The 15,389-nt window shown below is 37.5% G+C and overlaps 1 protein-coding gene across 5 annotated transcripts in view; it reads right to left on the bottom strand.

Annotated features, from left to right (window-relative positions):
- NBEAL1 (neurobeachin like 1) overlaps positions 1-15,389 on the bottom strand; it is a 94,419-nt gene that overhangs the window by 6,815 nt on the left and 72,215 nt on the right. The window contains exons 41-54 of one of the 5 annotated variants that reach the window (XM_086615311.1): positions 14,333-14,473; positions 14,106-14,236; positions 12,745-12,854; positions 12,060-12,177; positions 11,236-11,333; positions 10,786-10,902; positions 10,184-10,273; positions 8,933-9,042; positions 8,141-8,313; positions 7,589-7,683; positions 5,531-5,647; positions 4,438-4,599; positions 3,169-3,317; positions 2,332-2,467 (exon numbers count right to left, since the gene is read on the bottom strand). In XM_086615311.1, the coding sequence (XP_086471437.1) occupies positions 2,332-2,467; positions 3,169-3,317; positions 4,438-4,599; positions 5,531-5,647; positions 7,589-7,683; positions 8,141-8,313; positions 8,933-9,042; positions 10,184-10,273; positions 10,786-10,902; positions 11,236-11,333; positions 12,060-12,177; positions 12,745-12,854; positions 14,106-14,236; positions 14,333-14,473 (1,747 nt within the window). The other 4 variants (XM_086615310.1, XM_086615314.1, XM_086615312.1 and 1 more) reach the window with 4 other exon arrangements.

A 15,389-nucleotide genomic window follows, 5' to 3' on the forward strand; every position in this document is an offset into this window, starting at 1 on the left:
ATACTTAACCTATTTCAAATGGCTTCGAAACAGCGTTTAGATTGCTATTTTGGTAGGAAGGGAAAAAGAGGTGAATGTCAAGCAAAAGTGAACCAAATTAGCAGAAAGGACATTTTATTTTAGAGATTTCAAACAGAAATTGCTAGAAGCGAAAAGGAAAAGATAACCAAAATGCAAGGCAGTGATGGCAGAATGAAGGAAAGAGAGAAACATTATCTCCTGGTGTCAAATTTATCCAGTCTCCCAAAGATCCCGAGTGAAGTGCTCAGATTAAAATTTAAACCAGAAATAATTAATACTGAATATTCCATAAGTAAAGACAGATAGCAAGCAACCAGAGGCCACATTAAATCCAGCACCTGGTAGGTCTGCAATCTGACAACAATTTGTAAGAAACTGCTTTAATTTACTCCTTAAGCACAAGGCTTATGATTGGCCAGTAGTGATCAGCCTGGCAGCTGATCAGGTTATGAAATCCCTTGCAGTTTAATGAACGAGATGCATGCCTTAACAGCACAAGTTTGACAACAGTTCCCAGCAGTTAGCACTACGAATTAGGCATGCTTAAGAACTGTATCATCACAGCAGCAGTGATCTAGAAAAGGCACAGTGCTGACAGGAATTAACACTAGCAGGTGGTAATCCCTCAGACTTCTGCAACATCCCCAACAGCTAAGCAACTGTTAAAACTACAAAAACATTTATTACACTTCGCTTCATACCGGATACTGTCAATGCAGAAACACTAAAGGCCAATCTTAATACCAAGCAGCATTTCACTTTATGCACAATAAAGAAGGTCGGTCTCTCCCTTTATCCTAAGGATCAGCATCACCACCAAAAGCCAGAACTACAACGCTGTCCTTCATGTAAGGACAAAATTCTAGTAATCAATATATTCCTTCCAAACTACAAATAAATCAACCAACAAATAAGTACTCCACATACACACACTTTTCAAATATATTGATTGATACCGTTATAGAAAACTAGAAAATCTGGGACATAACATTGTTCCTTATATGTTTGTGCTTTTTTTTAAAAAAAAACTATTTACATGGATATTAAGCTTGCAGATCATCTGAATGATAAACAGAAAATCCTGAAAAAAAAAAAAAGTAATTGGAAAGCCTCTAGATTCATAAAGGGAATCCAGTCTTTGAAGCAACACTTTCAGTTCATAGTTAGAAAAACAGATGTAACTAAGAACTGAAAAAAAGGAAACAAAAAGCCTTCAGTCTAATGAGATACATAAATTTCAGCCTACAAAAAAAAACTTTTCTATAGAATAGGAAGCTTAGAAATGACAGTGACTTTAAAACTGCTGTTACAAACATATGTTTAACCACATCATAAGCAGCTCTTTGTCAATTCTACAGTAGACAAAACTGTCCAAGTGGAAGTTAGTGGAAACCTCCCCTCCTCATTTGCTGCAAGTAAAATCAGACTACCGTTGTGTGAAGCTTGTTTCAAATATGAAACTATGTATTGCCTGGCTAAAACATTTTAAAATACTGGCAAGTAAATTAGCTCTGTTTTCACAATCAAATATAAAATTAAATTAAGACACACTTTTCTGGCATGTACTAAAGGTCATGCAAAAGTGATAATCACATTTTCAAATAAATACACTGCAGCACAATGGAGATTGTGTTATAAAGAGAAGCAGGTTTAAGCTAACTCAAGTATTCTGAAAGTCATAACAAGAAGTACTTAAAGCAAAAACCTATGTTTTGCACAAGAAACACTGGGCATAGCTATTTGACAGATGGATGCTCTGTATTTGATATTGCATATGCAGTACCAACAAGTTTATATTCACCATATGGAGCACAGAGCACATTGGGAACCTACACAAGTGATTCTTTGTGCACTGCAATTAGAGACTCTTAACAGAAAGAAGTGGTGGGTTTTTTTCCCCAATGTCAGTCAAGGCATATTAAAAGATATCTGACAGAAAACATAAAGAAAGTAAGTAGTTTGCTCTCTTTCATTTCCAATTTCTTCTGGAAAATTATTTCATCAAGAAGTGGCTGATAACACTATCACGTTCAGAAAAGGTTAGTGACTATGACTTTGCTTATTCAGATGTGAGTGATAAAGTCTGGAAGTTAGTTCAGCTGAGCTTCCCGTCTGCGATCCCTATGTACCTTTGATTCTTAATGAGAAACTTCAGTAGAGCGGTCTCAAAAGTTATTTCTTTCCCACTGAAAACTGAAACTTGCTCTTAAATTTACCCTGCCACAGAGAAGACCTCTTGCTCAACTGGAAAGCAGAAATAAATGAACTTCCCACTGTTCGGTAGAAAAAGTTCTTGATGGTGGGTTTTACCTCTGCTGGCTTGCCAACACCAACGATAATCAACTTGCCGTCCTCCAAACCAACAAGGATGTGGCTATACTCTTTGGTGACAGAAATGCAATGAATTGGCAGTCTCATGGCTAAAGGGGAGATGCTCAGACTGAGGCTGAAAAGAACAAGAAGCACACAGAGAAAGCACATCATGTATTTGTTTGCACGTGCTGCAAAGAATCACGCCGCAGTTGAAATTGCTGTCCACAGGACGCAGTACAAAACATGGCTTCTCAAGGATCCAGTTTGCAATTTCAATTATTGTAAACTCTTAAGGAATGATCTAATTGTATCCCAGATCAGAGCTCTAATAACCAGAAAAGGCATGGATGAGTAAGTCAGTAAATTAAGACATTTTCACTGAAGAACAGTAACATTAGTCCTGCAACCGCCTCAGTGACAAAGATCACTCCCAATCTGAGGAGTAGTGGAGCTCTACAGAGCGTAGCAGTAAGTGCAATTCAAAACTCAGTGCAGAACTAAATGAGGCTTGATCCTGCAGTTGCTGCTAAGTTCTCAGTAACTAATTAGACACAGGGATAATCACAGCTTGCAAACGTCAGACACAGCTCTTCCTAAATTCTGTCGGTTCTAGGTATATAAAAGGGATAAATGCCTGGGAAGAAAGGGGTCTGGTACAACCTCTCATTTTTCTTTTCTCTCTCTTAGTTCCCTCCAAAAGAGTTTTTTCAGGAGCACAGAGAAAAGCAGTGGCTACCACCAACAGCACCAAGCAAAGTCCATGTTACACAGTCATTTCTCAATAAGCCTTTACATTTGCATCTCAATAACAAACTACTGATGGTGGTACATTACCTGTAGAGATCTCGTATGGAAAGAAATCCCTGTAAGCTGCCCATCACGATATACTCGCCAGTCACACACATATCTGACACTTCCTCCTTCAGAGTCTCAGAACCCAGGTATTTTCCATTGACAGAATAGAGATGTAATGCATTCTTATCCTGAATAGATCAAAAATAAATCTGTCACAGAGGACTGACTGGATTAAGACTGTATTATTTGTATCTTTAGCTCAATAACAGGAGCTAATGTGGACAATAACCCACAGATAATATTGCTGACAACAGTTTCCTTGTTGAATGATACAAGAGCACCAAGCCTATATGCTATGTGTATGTATACCAGGTCCTGTATGTAATTTTTTGAAGTTACCTCTCGTTGCCTCTCGATATAACATGGTAACATCTTACTTATCCATCTAATTAATCAATTCCAAATTTTCTAGAAACATCCATGGATTTAATGGACAGGTTCCTATTTTATAGGGGTTTTTGTTAAGAAACAAGAAAGGAAGAGAGCACTCCTATCTTCAGCCCTGCTGCCACCCACCCTCCCCTCACCCCAAACTGAAAAGCAGAAGGAAACAGGTAAATTTCCACTGAGCTAGATCTACAAGTATTTTCTGCACAAGGCAATGAATTCTTGATGGATTAAAGACGCAGCTAACACAACTATCTTAAGTTCTTCCAGCCTAACAATACCTCGGCCTCTTCTCTCCCCATCTTCCCAGTGCAGCTAGCCTACCTACAACCAACAGATTTGTCTGCTAAGAAATTTCTCATACTCATAGAAATTGTAACAGCTTTACCCTTATTAAAGCAACTACACTGCTACTCAAGAGACAGAATAAGCTATACTATGAACCTTGTGTCTATCTCTCCAATCTAAAACTAAGAAAAATCAGTGTAGTCACTGGGCATCTTGCACCCAGAACTTACTACTCCACTTATAGGCCTCTGTTTTTGTGCACAGTGGAACTTGTTTCCCCTAGTTTTCCATTTTAAAGCAGCTCTCCCAGGAAGATTCATTAGCACAGGCTTGGGCATCTTCCTTGCAGGTGTTTGGAGACTTTCAGGAAACTTACAGGAGCACAGTATGCCTGTGATTTATCTTTTAATCAAATTTCACTCAAATTGGCTAGCAAAACAAAAAAATAAATAAGGAAACACACACAGCATGCTCAAAAAGCCTCATTACTTTAGGAAATAAGGATGAAGTTAGGTAGATTTATGATTAAAGTCTTCGGTGAAAGAAACAGAGATACTCCATGAACCTAAGTACCTTAAGAGTAGTCTTTCCTTCTATGCTGGTGTGGACAACTACATGGCCTTCCCAGGACACAGCCAGATTTGGAACAGTCAGCAGGAGAGAACTCTCACAAGGCGGCCGCAAAGTCCTCACGTACTGACCTTTCCGGATAGTGCGGACAATAACAGTCCCATCCTGCAGTGACCAAATGTAGATAAGTTCTTACTTAGCAGGTAAGTTACCACAGCACACAGAAAGAGTATCTAAATACAGAGGGAATGTTTTGAAAGCACTTAAATCCTTAACTGGAGATCAAGACTCCTGAGCATTAGGAACTCTACACAAAGAAGCCTTCCCCTCAAGGCCATGTACTACAGGCATGTTAGAAAACAAATGCAAGCAGGCTAAGAGGGGAAGGATAGGTAGCAAATCACACAGAATCACAGAATGTTAGGGATTGGAAGGGACCTCAAAGGATCATCTAGTCCAATCCCCCTGCCTGAGCAGGACCACCTAGATCAGATCACACAAGAACGCGTCCAGGCGGGTTTTGAACATCTCCAGAGAAGGAGACTCCACAACCTCTCTGGGCAGCCTGTTCCAGTGTTCTGTTACCCTTGCTGGGAAGAAGTTTTTCCTCATGTTTAATCGAAACCTCCTATGTTCCAGCTTATATAAATCAGCCATTTCACAGGTCACATTTACGAGTAGGCATTATGTGCAGTACAGATTCAGAGTTCAGCAGCTTGCCAGTGTATTACAGTAAGGTAGAGCATGATGAGTAAGCTGCACAGAACCTTAAAGGTTAAAGAAGCAGGGAAGAAGCTGGCACAGAATTGTTTCTATGAGAAGCTTAAAATCTCCAAATAAGCCCACACATATTAAAGCTCATCTGTGCAGAATAACACAACACTGTTAGCTGAGGCCTATGCTGTGCAGAGCAGTTTGGGACAGTCTGATTTAAGCAGGCAGCAAGGGAAATGGCACATATCTCCTTGATGCGCAAGGCTGAAAAAAAAAATCGTGAAATAGTCACATTTTTTGTATTCTTCCTAATCAACTTCAAACATCCTCTATGATTTGACCAGAGAAGAGGCAAAAAAGAGAAAAGTATGAGGATGCTTACCCTGGATCCTGACACTGCCATATCCAGTTCAGTGCTGATGCCAACACTCGAAACTTCATCAGTATGCCCATAAAGGATCTGTAATGGCTTAGGTGCCAGGCCTACAGGCACTCCTCCCTGAGAGTAACAAAAAGTGCAATGACACATTCTCTTGCAGCTGAAGGACAAACAAAAAATAAATTTCTGGTATCTCCAAGTATCGATTGCGTGAGATGTATATTTGACATAGGCCAAAATCAAAGGCATAACTCACCCATTCCAATTTCAATTTATTGCCTTTTATGTCAGCAGCCCTATTTACTGAAATAAATGAATGAACATACAGTTACTATGTGGACGTGAAAGACAGTTACTTAGCTGACTCGTTTCTATCCCTTCAGATGTCCAGATGCTCAAGAATGACAGCGAGCAGTCCTAACAGGAGTTGTTCACCATCCACCTGCTTTGTCTTCTCCTGTGTGTCTGGGCTTGTTCAGTTCTTACAGTTTACCCAGGAATTAAGCACTATCTTCACAGCCAAGCTTAACGAAGCTGAAAACTATTTTGCTTAAAATTACAGCAACTCTGTTCCATTTTCTAAGGAAATAATCCTTCTCAGTGACTACTAGTAGCATGATACACAAAAGAAATCTTGCAATAATGCTCATTAAAAATAGTAATTTTCCCACGATTGCAGGGTGTCAAAATTATTTAGTACTTTTGTTCCAGTGAGTGTACCGTCAGCACATATAGACTTATTCTCAAACCAGTTCTAAGGCAAGACCTGTGCTTAGAGAGAAGGTACAGTAAATAGTCCTGCAGAGAATTCTTTATTCTCATTTCTTTGATAGAATTTTGACTGCCAATCAAGCCCCGAAAGCCTGAAGCATGCAGGAATGTGGAACGAGTGTCAAAACACAGAGCTGGGAAAGAAGATGACGATGCAGAGTAGACAAGTAGAACAGAAGTGACAGTATGCAGGCCATCGCTGTCACTTTATAAAGACGAAGATAAAACTCTCATAAGAAGAATTTACAATACATACAGCATCATGTATGTATTCATTAAATAAAAAAATACATTAACAATCTTACAAAAAAGCAATTCTAAACAAAGATAACCTCCAAAGGATGACTTATTTAACTCACACTGAAAAGATGAATAAACTAAAAAATTTCCAACATTTATCCACACTCGAGACAAACAAAATACTGTTGTGAGCACTGAAGTCTAACCTTTATGACCACACACCATTGGTACAAAGCACTTCTTGAAAGAATTATAAATACTCCCACCATAAAAACAGCTTCCACAAAAACACATGCAGTTATGCACCACTGTACTGGTTCAATGTGCTGACTTCAGTTCAATAACAAGGTGACATGGTCAAATATACTGTCCGTAACATGACAGCTTCCCCCTGCAGTTAATCCTACTTGTGTATCTGTAATGCAGCAATCAGAAATGTAAATTTAAAATGCATAACACTGGAAATGGCCACACGTTTGAGCGTAAGTACGCACGTGCATCCCACAACCACTTTTGTTGTGTGACAGCACAAGACCATTATTAAAGAATTCTAAAACACCAGCGTAAACCCAGGTAACAGACTAGCGTTGTCTTTGCTAACTCCTAGAGCAGTCATCAGTACTCCCCACACAGGAAATGCAATGCTACAAAGCAACTACTGGAGTGAACAGCAGCCTAGAAATGTAAAAATCCTCAACTATAAACATTGTTCTGACTAATTCCAGTAGTCCTAACTAGTGTGTCTCTTCTTCCATTCCTCCATCTGTACAATGGGGAATAATATTTGCCTATCCTGAAAATAATCTAGGAAATCTTTAAGAGTGCCTCTAAAATACTGTACTTCAGCTATACAGTTACTAATGTATATAGTGAATATTTCAAACACAGAAAACGAAGGGAGTAACAAAATTACTAAGTTAATCAATTTTAGTGGACTATCCTCCCTGCAAACCTGAAAGAAAGTAAATCAATAAACCACCATAGCAAAACAGAGAAGCACCAAAAAAAGCATTCGGAAACTGCTTCTCAGAGTATGCCTAAATAACCCACCTGCTGAACTATTTGCCATATCATACAGGTAGTATCTCTGGAGCCTGAAATTAAATGAATTCCACAGTAGTCTATTGCCAAGCAGGTCACAATGTCTAAATAAAGGAAAGAAAACTGGAAGTTAGTGCAGAGATATTTAAGATTATTTTCCCACAGAGTGACAATATGCATGCAAAATGTCAACAATGTATTCTGATTTTCAGTCAGTATGAAATGTTCCACTGTGGTAACAGCTGATGAGATTGTATTAACAATGAAGTCATTGTACAGCCAGGTGTACCAACCTGATTTAATCAGCTTTGCTACCTAAAACCAGCTGTCAAGTCTTACTTTGAAACTACATTAAACCATCACTACAAAAAGTAAAAAGTCATGCTCCAGTATTTACGTATAATCATGGTTCAAGTATTCTTCTGTCCTTATGCTGCCATTCCTTTATAACTGCTGTGCTTGTCTGCCGAAGTGCACTGGCTATAATTCTTTCCAGAAAAGACCAAACATCAAGGTACAATGCATAAAACCTTTCATTTCACAAAATAAATTGTTACTAACCCATGTGCCTGATGTGCTGTCCAATCAGCTTGCCTTTTGTAAGAGATGTCACTCTGATGCTATTGTCCCAGTGTCCTCCACTAAAGAGCAGTTTTGCATCATGGGATACTGCAAACAACTTAGAGGTGATCTCCAGCCCTGGTGCAAAAGGACCACTCATGCTGCGCTGTGTTCTGTAGGCGAATGATGAGCAGTTAAGAGAAACCTTAGTTCAAATCAATGTATTTTGTACTTCCTATATCCTTAAAAATTAATAACAAATTCCACCTATAGAAGAGGCTATATCTAAAAAAAAAATAATAACATGAAATTCTGGCCCCCTGATATCCATGGGAAAACTCTCACTGCCATCAGCAAGTGGAAGCAAGATTTCACCTTAGATCTTTTAGTCTTTTATGAAATTTGATTTTGTATGGATAATTCATGTACTTACTAAGTATTGGAACATTAAATAAAGCAGCAAAAAAACCCAAAACCACCATGTATACCTGCACTATAGTGTAAGAAAGTATCAAGACTGACCACCTCAGATTCCAAGATGAGTTTTTATGATTGATAATTAGAAAATAATATCAGAAGGAGCTCTAAGAATGAAAAACCTTGAAATGCCACTTACATAACTCTTTCCTAGAACAGTATTATAAATTAGAGGTAATGTTATTGAACATCAGAAGATGTATTCTTAGGTGAAAAGTCAGCCAATGAAAACAGTACAATCCACTGATTGTTGAACAATTACTGTATTTTATTACTGTAGATGCATTCATCTGCATCTCTCCATCATTTGCTTACTTGGGATTTGTCACTGTGGTATCTCTGATGAATGTAAAATAGTTGGAGATATTTTTATCATAAGGTAGCCAACCATGAGTTCCAATAATGCAGTTCAGACTTGCTGTTACCTAAAAGAGTTTGACAGAAAAATTGGTGAAACCCAGAGGCATATTTTCTGCTTGCCTTCGATGGTAATGGAGCTTGCATAAAATGCAGAATAGGCTTCTTGAGAATTTATCACAAAGAAAAAAGCACACACATGTCTCCTCCCACAAATTAAAAAAAAATAAATCCAGCTCAGATGAGTTAATTCACATGTGGTACATACTACCAAGTTAGAACAGTGTATGTTCCAGATAGGTCAGAGAAGCTGCGTGGGGAGGTGGGTGGGGGAGAGACAAAAACCCAGCCAACCAACCCCTCTCAAACATTTCATTACAATTCAGTTATTTAGTTTAAGCTGCTGCTTCTCTTCTTTGAAATAGTAATCATTAATAGTTAACATATTAACACAAGAAGTTTTTTAAAAAAATTGTACTACAGTTCTATTTCTGAGAAAGCGAGGAAGGAATCTAGGTGTTTGAACTTATTTTCATCAGATATTTAAAAAACAGAATGAGAATTTTAGACGTGTCCGAATTCCAAATGACATATGCACGCACATACCACATTAAGCCAGGACAGTAAGTCTGACCTACAAAATAGGAATATTGGAAAAGAATATTCATTCCTGCAAAACATAGGTAGTATTGCACAGGGGCCAGTATGCAGACCATACATACAGATATCAATACAAAAACACTCTCCTTTCACCATTTGGCCATCTGCCATAGCACTAGCACCTCTATTAGTCAGTGCAAAAGTTAATTTTAGGAACAGTGCAGGCCTTTGGAGTGTGTATACAACACATACAGTATAGTTCAATATCTGGGTTGGAAAGCAATGATAAACATAGTGATGCCATTCATAAATCAATCTTGTAATTTTAAAACTAGGCTGCATTGCATTAGGAAATTGATTTCTACCATGGAAGTGGATCAAGTGGACAACTTACAGTACACCTCACTAAAACTTACATTCATGTCTCAACAGCTCTTAAATGCCATTCAACAAATCAGCCTGGCTTCCCTTCAGAAGACAAGTATTTAACTTATAGCTGACATTCATGATAGGTTAAAGGAACACATTTGAATAGGAAGAGTTAAGAAGTGTTTCTCTACAAGTTGTATCAAAAAATTACACCTAAGAGCATTGACACATGCAACTCACCAAGATCTCTGGGCTTCCCTGAGAAATAAAGGAACGTGACTGATTCCTGGGGACAACAGCTTTGACGATGGGCACACCATCACTGATTCCCTAAGAGAAAGGACATGGTTTTGGTCTGATTATATCCAAGAGCTAAAGGACAAATCTAGAACCTGTAAAGAGTAATACCCAAAGCCTCTGGAATCAGTGTCAGACCTGTACAGTCCTCTGAGGCACTGGCACACACACACTCAGTTCACGCAGGTATGCCTTGTCACAAACACCAGAAACAAAACCCTGGCTCTGTCTTAAATCAGTGAGTTTAACTATCAAGTTCAGTTAGTCCTCAGATACCACCAGAGATATTCTTAGCTTTCTTGGTGCAGTAGTGAACTTAATACTCAAACAACACCCACATAAGTGACCAGCAGATACAAATTCATGGGATTCAACCTCTATGAGGCTAACTAAAAAGACAGAGCTCATTTTATACATACTGTATTTTAAAATATTTTCTTTAAATAGGAAGCAAGTTTATATTTTCATCTAGGTTGTGACTTTTTGTTTCAAGTTCATCAGAAGTTTCAGATTAGACTTTAAACAATTTTGAGGAAAACACCCACCTCTATGAAGAATGACTTCAGCTCAGTGAGGTGTTGGAAGAGATTCAGAGTAGAGGTATCACTTTTAGTTAGTCTTTGCACTACTTCTTCTGCTGACAGCCTTTGTGGATGGGGCTCCTAGAAGACAATATTTGAAGGAATACCAAATTAGACAAATTTATCAATATGTTCAAATCACATAAGATACTCCAAATCTTACTGTCAATCAATGAGAAAACAGACTCTTAAGCATCTAATTTCCATTCTTAAAGTAAATGAATTTCTTTTTAAAATGGCGTGCTAAATTTCCATCAGTGGAAATTTACAAATGGTAATGTGGCAAAGACTTAACATTCGTAAAATTACAAACCAATATCTTACAAACTATTATCTTTTCATTTTTCAGAAGTCTTTTTAACTCAGTTGGATTTAATTACAAAGGTCTGATTAAGAGGGAACAAAGATCATCACCTTTAACAGCTGACAGGGAGTTTGCCCAAAATTGTTTATCATCCCTTCTAAAGCTTTCCTCTCTTTCTCATCTGTTAAAGCATCCAAATCCACGGCCCCTGGAATATAACCAGAACGATGAAGGGTAATAAAAAGGAAAAAGAACATAATCAAAACAACTTATTGAGAACCAATATGGTCAACAAATGTTGCAAAATTTAAATTAATTACAGCATTATCACCCTTTACCTCAGAAAAGCCTCCAAACAATGCCTCCATATAAAATACGATCTGAAAACTCCACTCTGCACACGGAGTTTTAAATGCATTGTAAGTGCAAGTTTTTCAGTGCAAGAACTGCAGGCTTTTGTCTAATAAAATAAATTTAAAATACTTCATGCATGCAATAAGTTGCACACAAAAGCCAACCAAAATCCACCTTTGGGATTAACAGACTAACATTTGTCTTCAATATTTGTTGGCTTTAAGCAACTTGCCTTGACTCCTAAACCACGGAAACCTATTCCCACAAATGCTTTTAAGCAAGCAAATGAGAAACTAACAAAAACCTCCAAACGCTTTTAGAAACAAAATACACACAACTGGAACAGCCCTCCTTTAAAAAAAAACTTTATTAACATTTCAGGTTCACAAGTTCTGATCAAAGCATCAAATATTCAGGTTATTTGATGATAAATTACAAGTTATGCTGCCATATTCCATCTATAATTCAGTTGCCTTACCATATGATACTGTATGGCATGCTCATAAATCAAGTGTTTTCTGCCTAATACTGAAAACCCCCAAGTCTAATGACAATGACAAGAGAAAGTACTGCTTTGTACCTTCGTAAGTACAATAATAGAACACATTGAGCGCCTCCACTGCAGCTGATCCCCTCTGCTTGTAGCCAAAAATCAAGTCTATCCATTCATGAAGATGAGCAGAAACATACTCAGATTCCTAGAAGGAAAAAAAGCTCTTTGTAAGAATAAGTACTGCTCCCTTCCTGAAGTATTTACTACTTTCTGTGAAACAGATTTAACTCCTAAACTAAAAAGTATCCACAAACCAGGTTTATACCAATGTATAGGGCAGAAGCATAAGAATACCCATGTGTGTTAAGGACAGTAACTGCCAGGTCAGAAGGAAAATTAATCCAGGGAAGCAGCACATCTAGACTATTGAAATGCAAGGCAAGGCAAGCTGCTAGTTCCCTACTAACATACAGAATAATCTTTAAAAAGTAAGGGAAGCCTTATCACCTAAACCCACCTAATTCTACATTTTATCTCCTACAGCAGCCAAGTCCGAAATGATTAGTATCTTCAGGCTCCTTCCTTTTTTGTTTTGAGCATTTTATCAACATGCACAGTGCTTTTAACTGAAAGTTTTAATGGTACTTGTAATGTCAAGTACAACCAGAACTCTAGTTCGAATGCAGTCTCATTATTTTACACTTCAGCCCCAGTGATAATGTGTAGGTGTACTTTCTTTATCATTACTTCACACATATAAACATAATCTTACCAGAGCCTTCCTGTGTTTATAAATGAAGTCTTCTGGAGAGTGAGCCCATTTGGGGAGAATAACATCATTCACCACCTCTTTGGATATTTGAAGCTGACCTAAGTTAAAACCTAGTGAAAAATTTGGAGAATTTTAAGAGTTACTAAAAGATAATTTCAAACATCTTGATTTCTCAATAAAAATTAAAAAGCATTATTTTCTCAACGTAAGGGAAGGATATTGAAAAATTCTTAATGTAAACTTCCAATAACCCTACCACTGACATAGGAGGCTAAGTTCTGCTCTGAATGTTTAAAATGTTAAATGATACAGAATATCAATTGTCCAAAGCACCTAAATGATTTCAAAGCTGAAGTCTCAACCTTAAAAGTAGCATTAATCATTTAAACATCCATCTGTAAACACATCTGCATTTGCTTTGTTTTACCAGAATTAAAAGTCCAAAACATTTCAATGAGGTCATTCATAAGAATGAAGTTACTTATAGATTCTAATGGTTGTAGAATGAAGGCCTTCAAGAAGTCTTAAATCCCACCACCTTTCATTAGAACAACTCTAAATACTTAAATGACTTGGATGTTTCCAATTTTTGTAACTTCGAACGGTAGTAGATTGTAGCTAGCGGACTGAATTAGCAGCAACACAAACATATAAACCCATTTTTAAATTGTCTAATAGGTAAAGAAGCAATTCCTTATGCAATAAATGTGAACTAAAAAATGGCTAGGAGTCTCCTATCAGAATGCAGGATGCTGTCTTTTCAATCAGCATTATACAGAGAGTGGAACAGCTGTTTTGGGGTTTTTTTTTAATCCCCTCCCTTCTTTCTGAGGGGTACTGAAACCTTAAGTGGTTCTAAAATCAGGTGACTTAACATTGCATTGGAAGATAACAGTAACAAGCAGAAAATACATTGGTTGCCTAGAACAAATAAAACACCTCACATGTTTGAAGATGTCCAAACTCTATCACTCAACGAACCCAGTAAAAAGAATACTAATGTGTATTAACTTTTGCTAACTATTTAATCAGTATTAACTATTGCTAACTTTTTCAAACATCCAAACGAGTATCTCTGATATTTTACATTAAGTAAACAACTATTTTTAGCCATCCTTAAGCCCCTAGTCTGAATTTTAAACAACATTTAGGCTGCTGCTTAACACAACCGGTGTCTTCATTAAACAGTTTGAAGCCAGCATGATGATTAAAGTAATTTCTACAAGCATACTGTAAAGCTCACGTAAGATGTGTTCCACAGCATTCACAAATACTTTTTCACAAAACCATTCACAAAACCATTGTTTTCTGAAGAATACAAGAACAGTTTTCTACGAGAATATTCTGAGCAGTCAATTTACCATTTTGATTCTCCAGGAACTCTGGGAAGTAGAAGAACTCTGGGATAAGTTCCTTGACATCATTGGGGTTGTCCATGAGCGCCTGCCACGTAGCAGGAATAGAGTGGAACTGCCTGTCTGCACAGTCGAATCTGTAGATCAGAAAACTCGAGTTAAACTTTGATCCTTCCCTCAGGAAAATGATAAGGAAGAAAAATAAAGACGCTGCTTATTTGGTCACAGTATACCTGCCACTTTGAAGTTGGATATGAAGTGTTGTGAAAGGTTCTACCCGAATAAGATAATGCATGACACCAGCAGCATTTGAGTAATGCGTCCCATAGTGAAATTTGTCAATTATCCCAAGAGGATCCTCGAAATTGTCATATCTAGAAAAATAAATAAATCTCTATAAATACAACTGAGCACTCCAGCTGATTTACATTTGGATTATACTTATTAGAGGCAAGGATTCAAAAAGTAACGATCACAGCAATCTACAAGAGAAAAATATATTGAGTTCTATTAAACACGAGGATTCCAATTCTGACTTATAAAGACCCTAAGCAAAAGACTGGTGAAATGTTCACTGGATTAAGCCTTGGCATACCTGTTCTTATACTCTTCCCTAAAAATTTGCTATCAGCTGTCAGAAACTGGACAAAGGGCAAGATAGGCATGATTTTGCATGACTTTATAAAACAGACAAAAAAACCCTCATCATTAAGCTGAATATTTATTATTGAAGGAATTTGTGACAGTTTCCTGCACAACTTTTAAAAAAAAAAAAAATTAAAAAAGAGTAGGTGTGTGACTGTGTCAGGATGCACAAGAGAGATTTATCACTCATGTTCACTTGCTTTTCTACTAGCAAACTCACTCTACACTACCATGCCATCACTTGGCTGATATATTTCTCAGTGTCACAAGGCTAGTAAGAGAAATTATAGTTAAACATATTGCTAGAAAATCAATTTCATTATAGTCACTCTATAGTCTAGAGATAGAGCCTAATCATTCTAAGAAAATTCTCCATGTTCCAAGTTTTCAGAATAAAGCTGGTTTTGAAGAAGCCTGACAAGTGCAATCTGGTATGACGGCACACTCACTCCCCACATTAGCAAAACAGGAAGGATCACTAGACTGATGTGTGGGTGTTAGTACTTGTCATTCCTACCTACAGAGGAGTTGCTGGAAGTCACTGAGTTCTGTTTTATTTCTAAGATAATAATCTATGCTTGAAAAAAATAGCAGGAAGCATAGATTTAGGACCAGTGGTACCTCTCAGCACAGCACAGACAACTC

Source organism: Tauraco erythrolophus, chromosome 8 (assembly GCF_009769465.1).
Source record: "Tauraco erythrolophus isolate bTauEry1 chromosome 8, bTauEry1.pri, whole genome shotgun sequence".
NCBI classification, from domain to species: Eukaryota; Metazoa; Chordata; class Aves; order Musophagiformes; family Musophagidae; genus Tauraco; species Tauraco erythrolophus.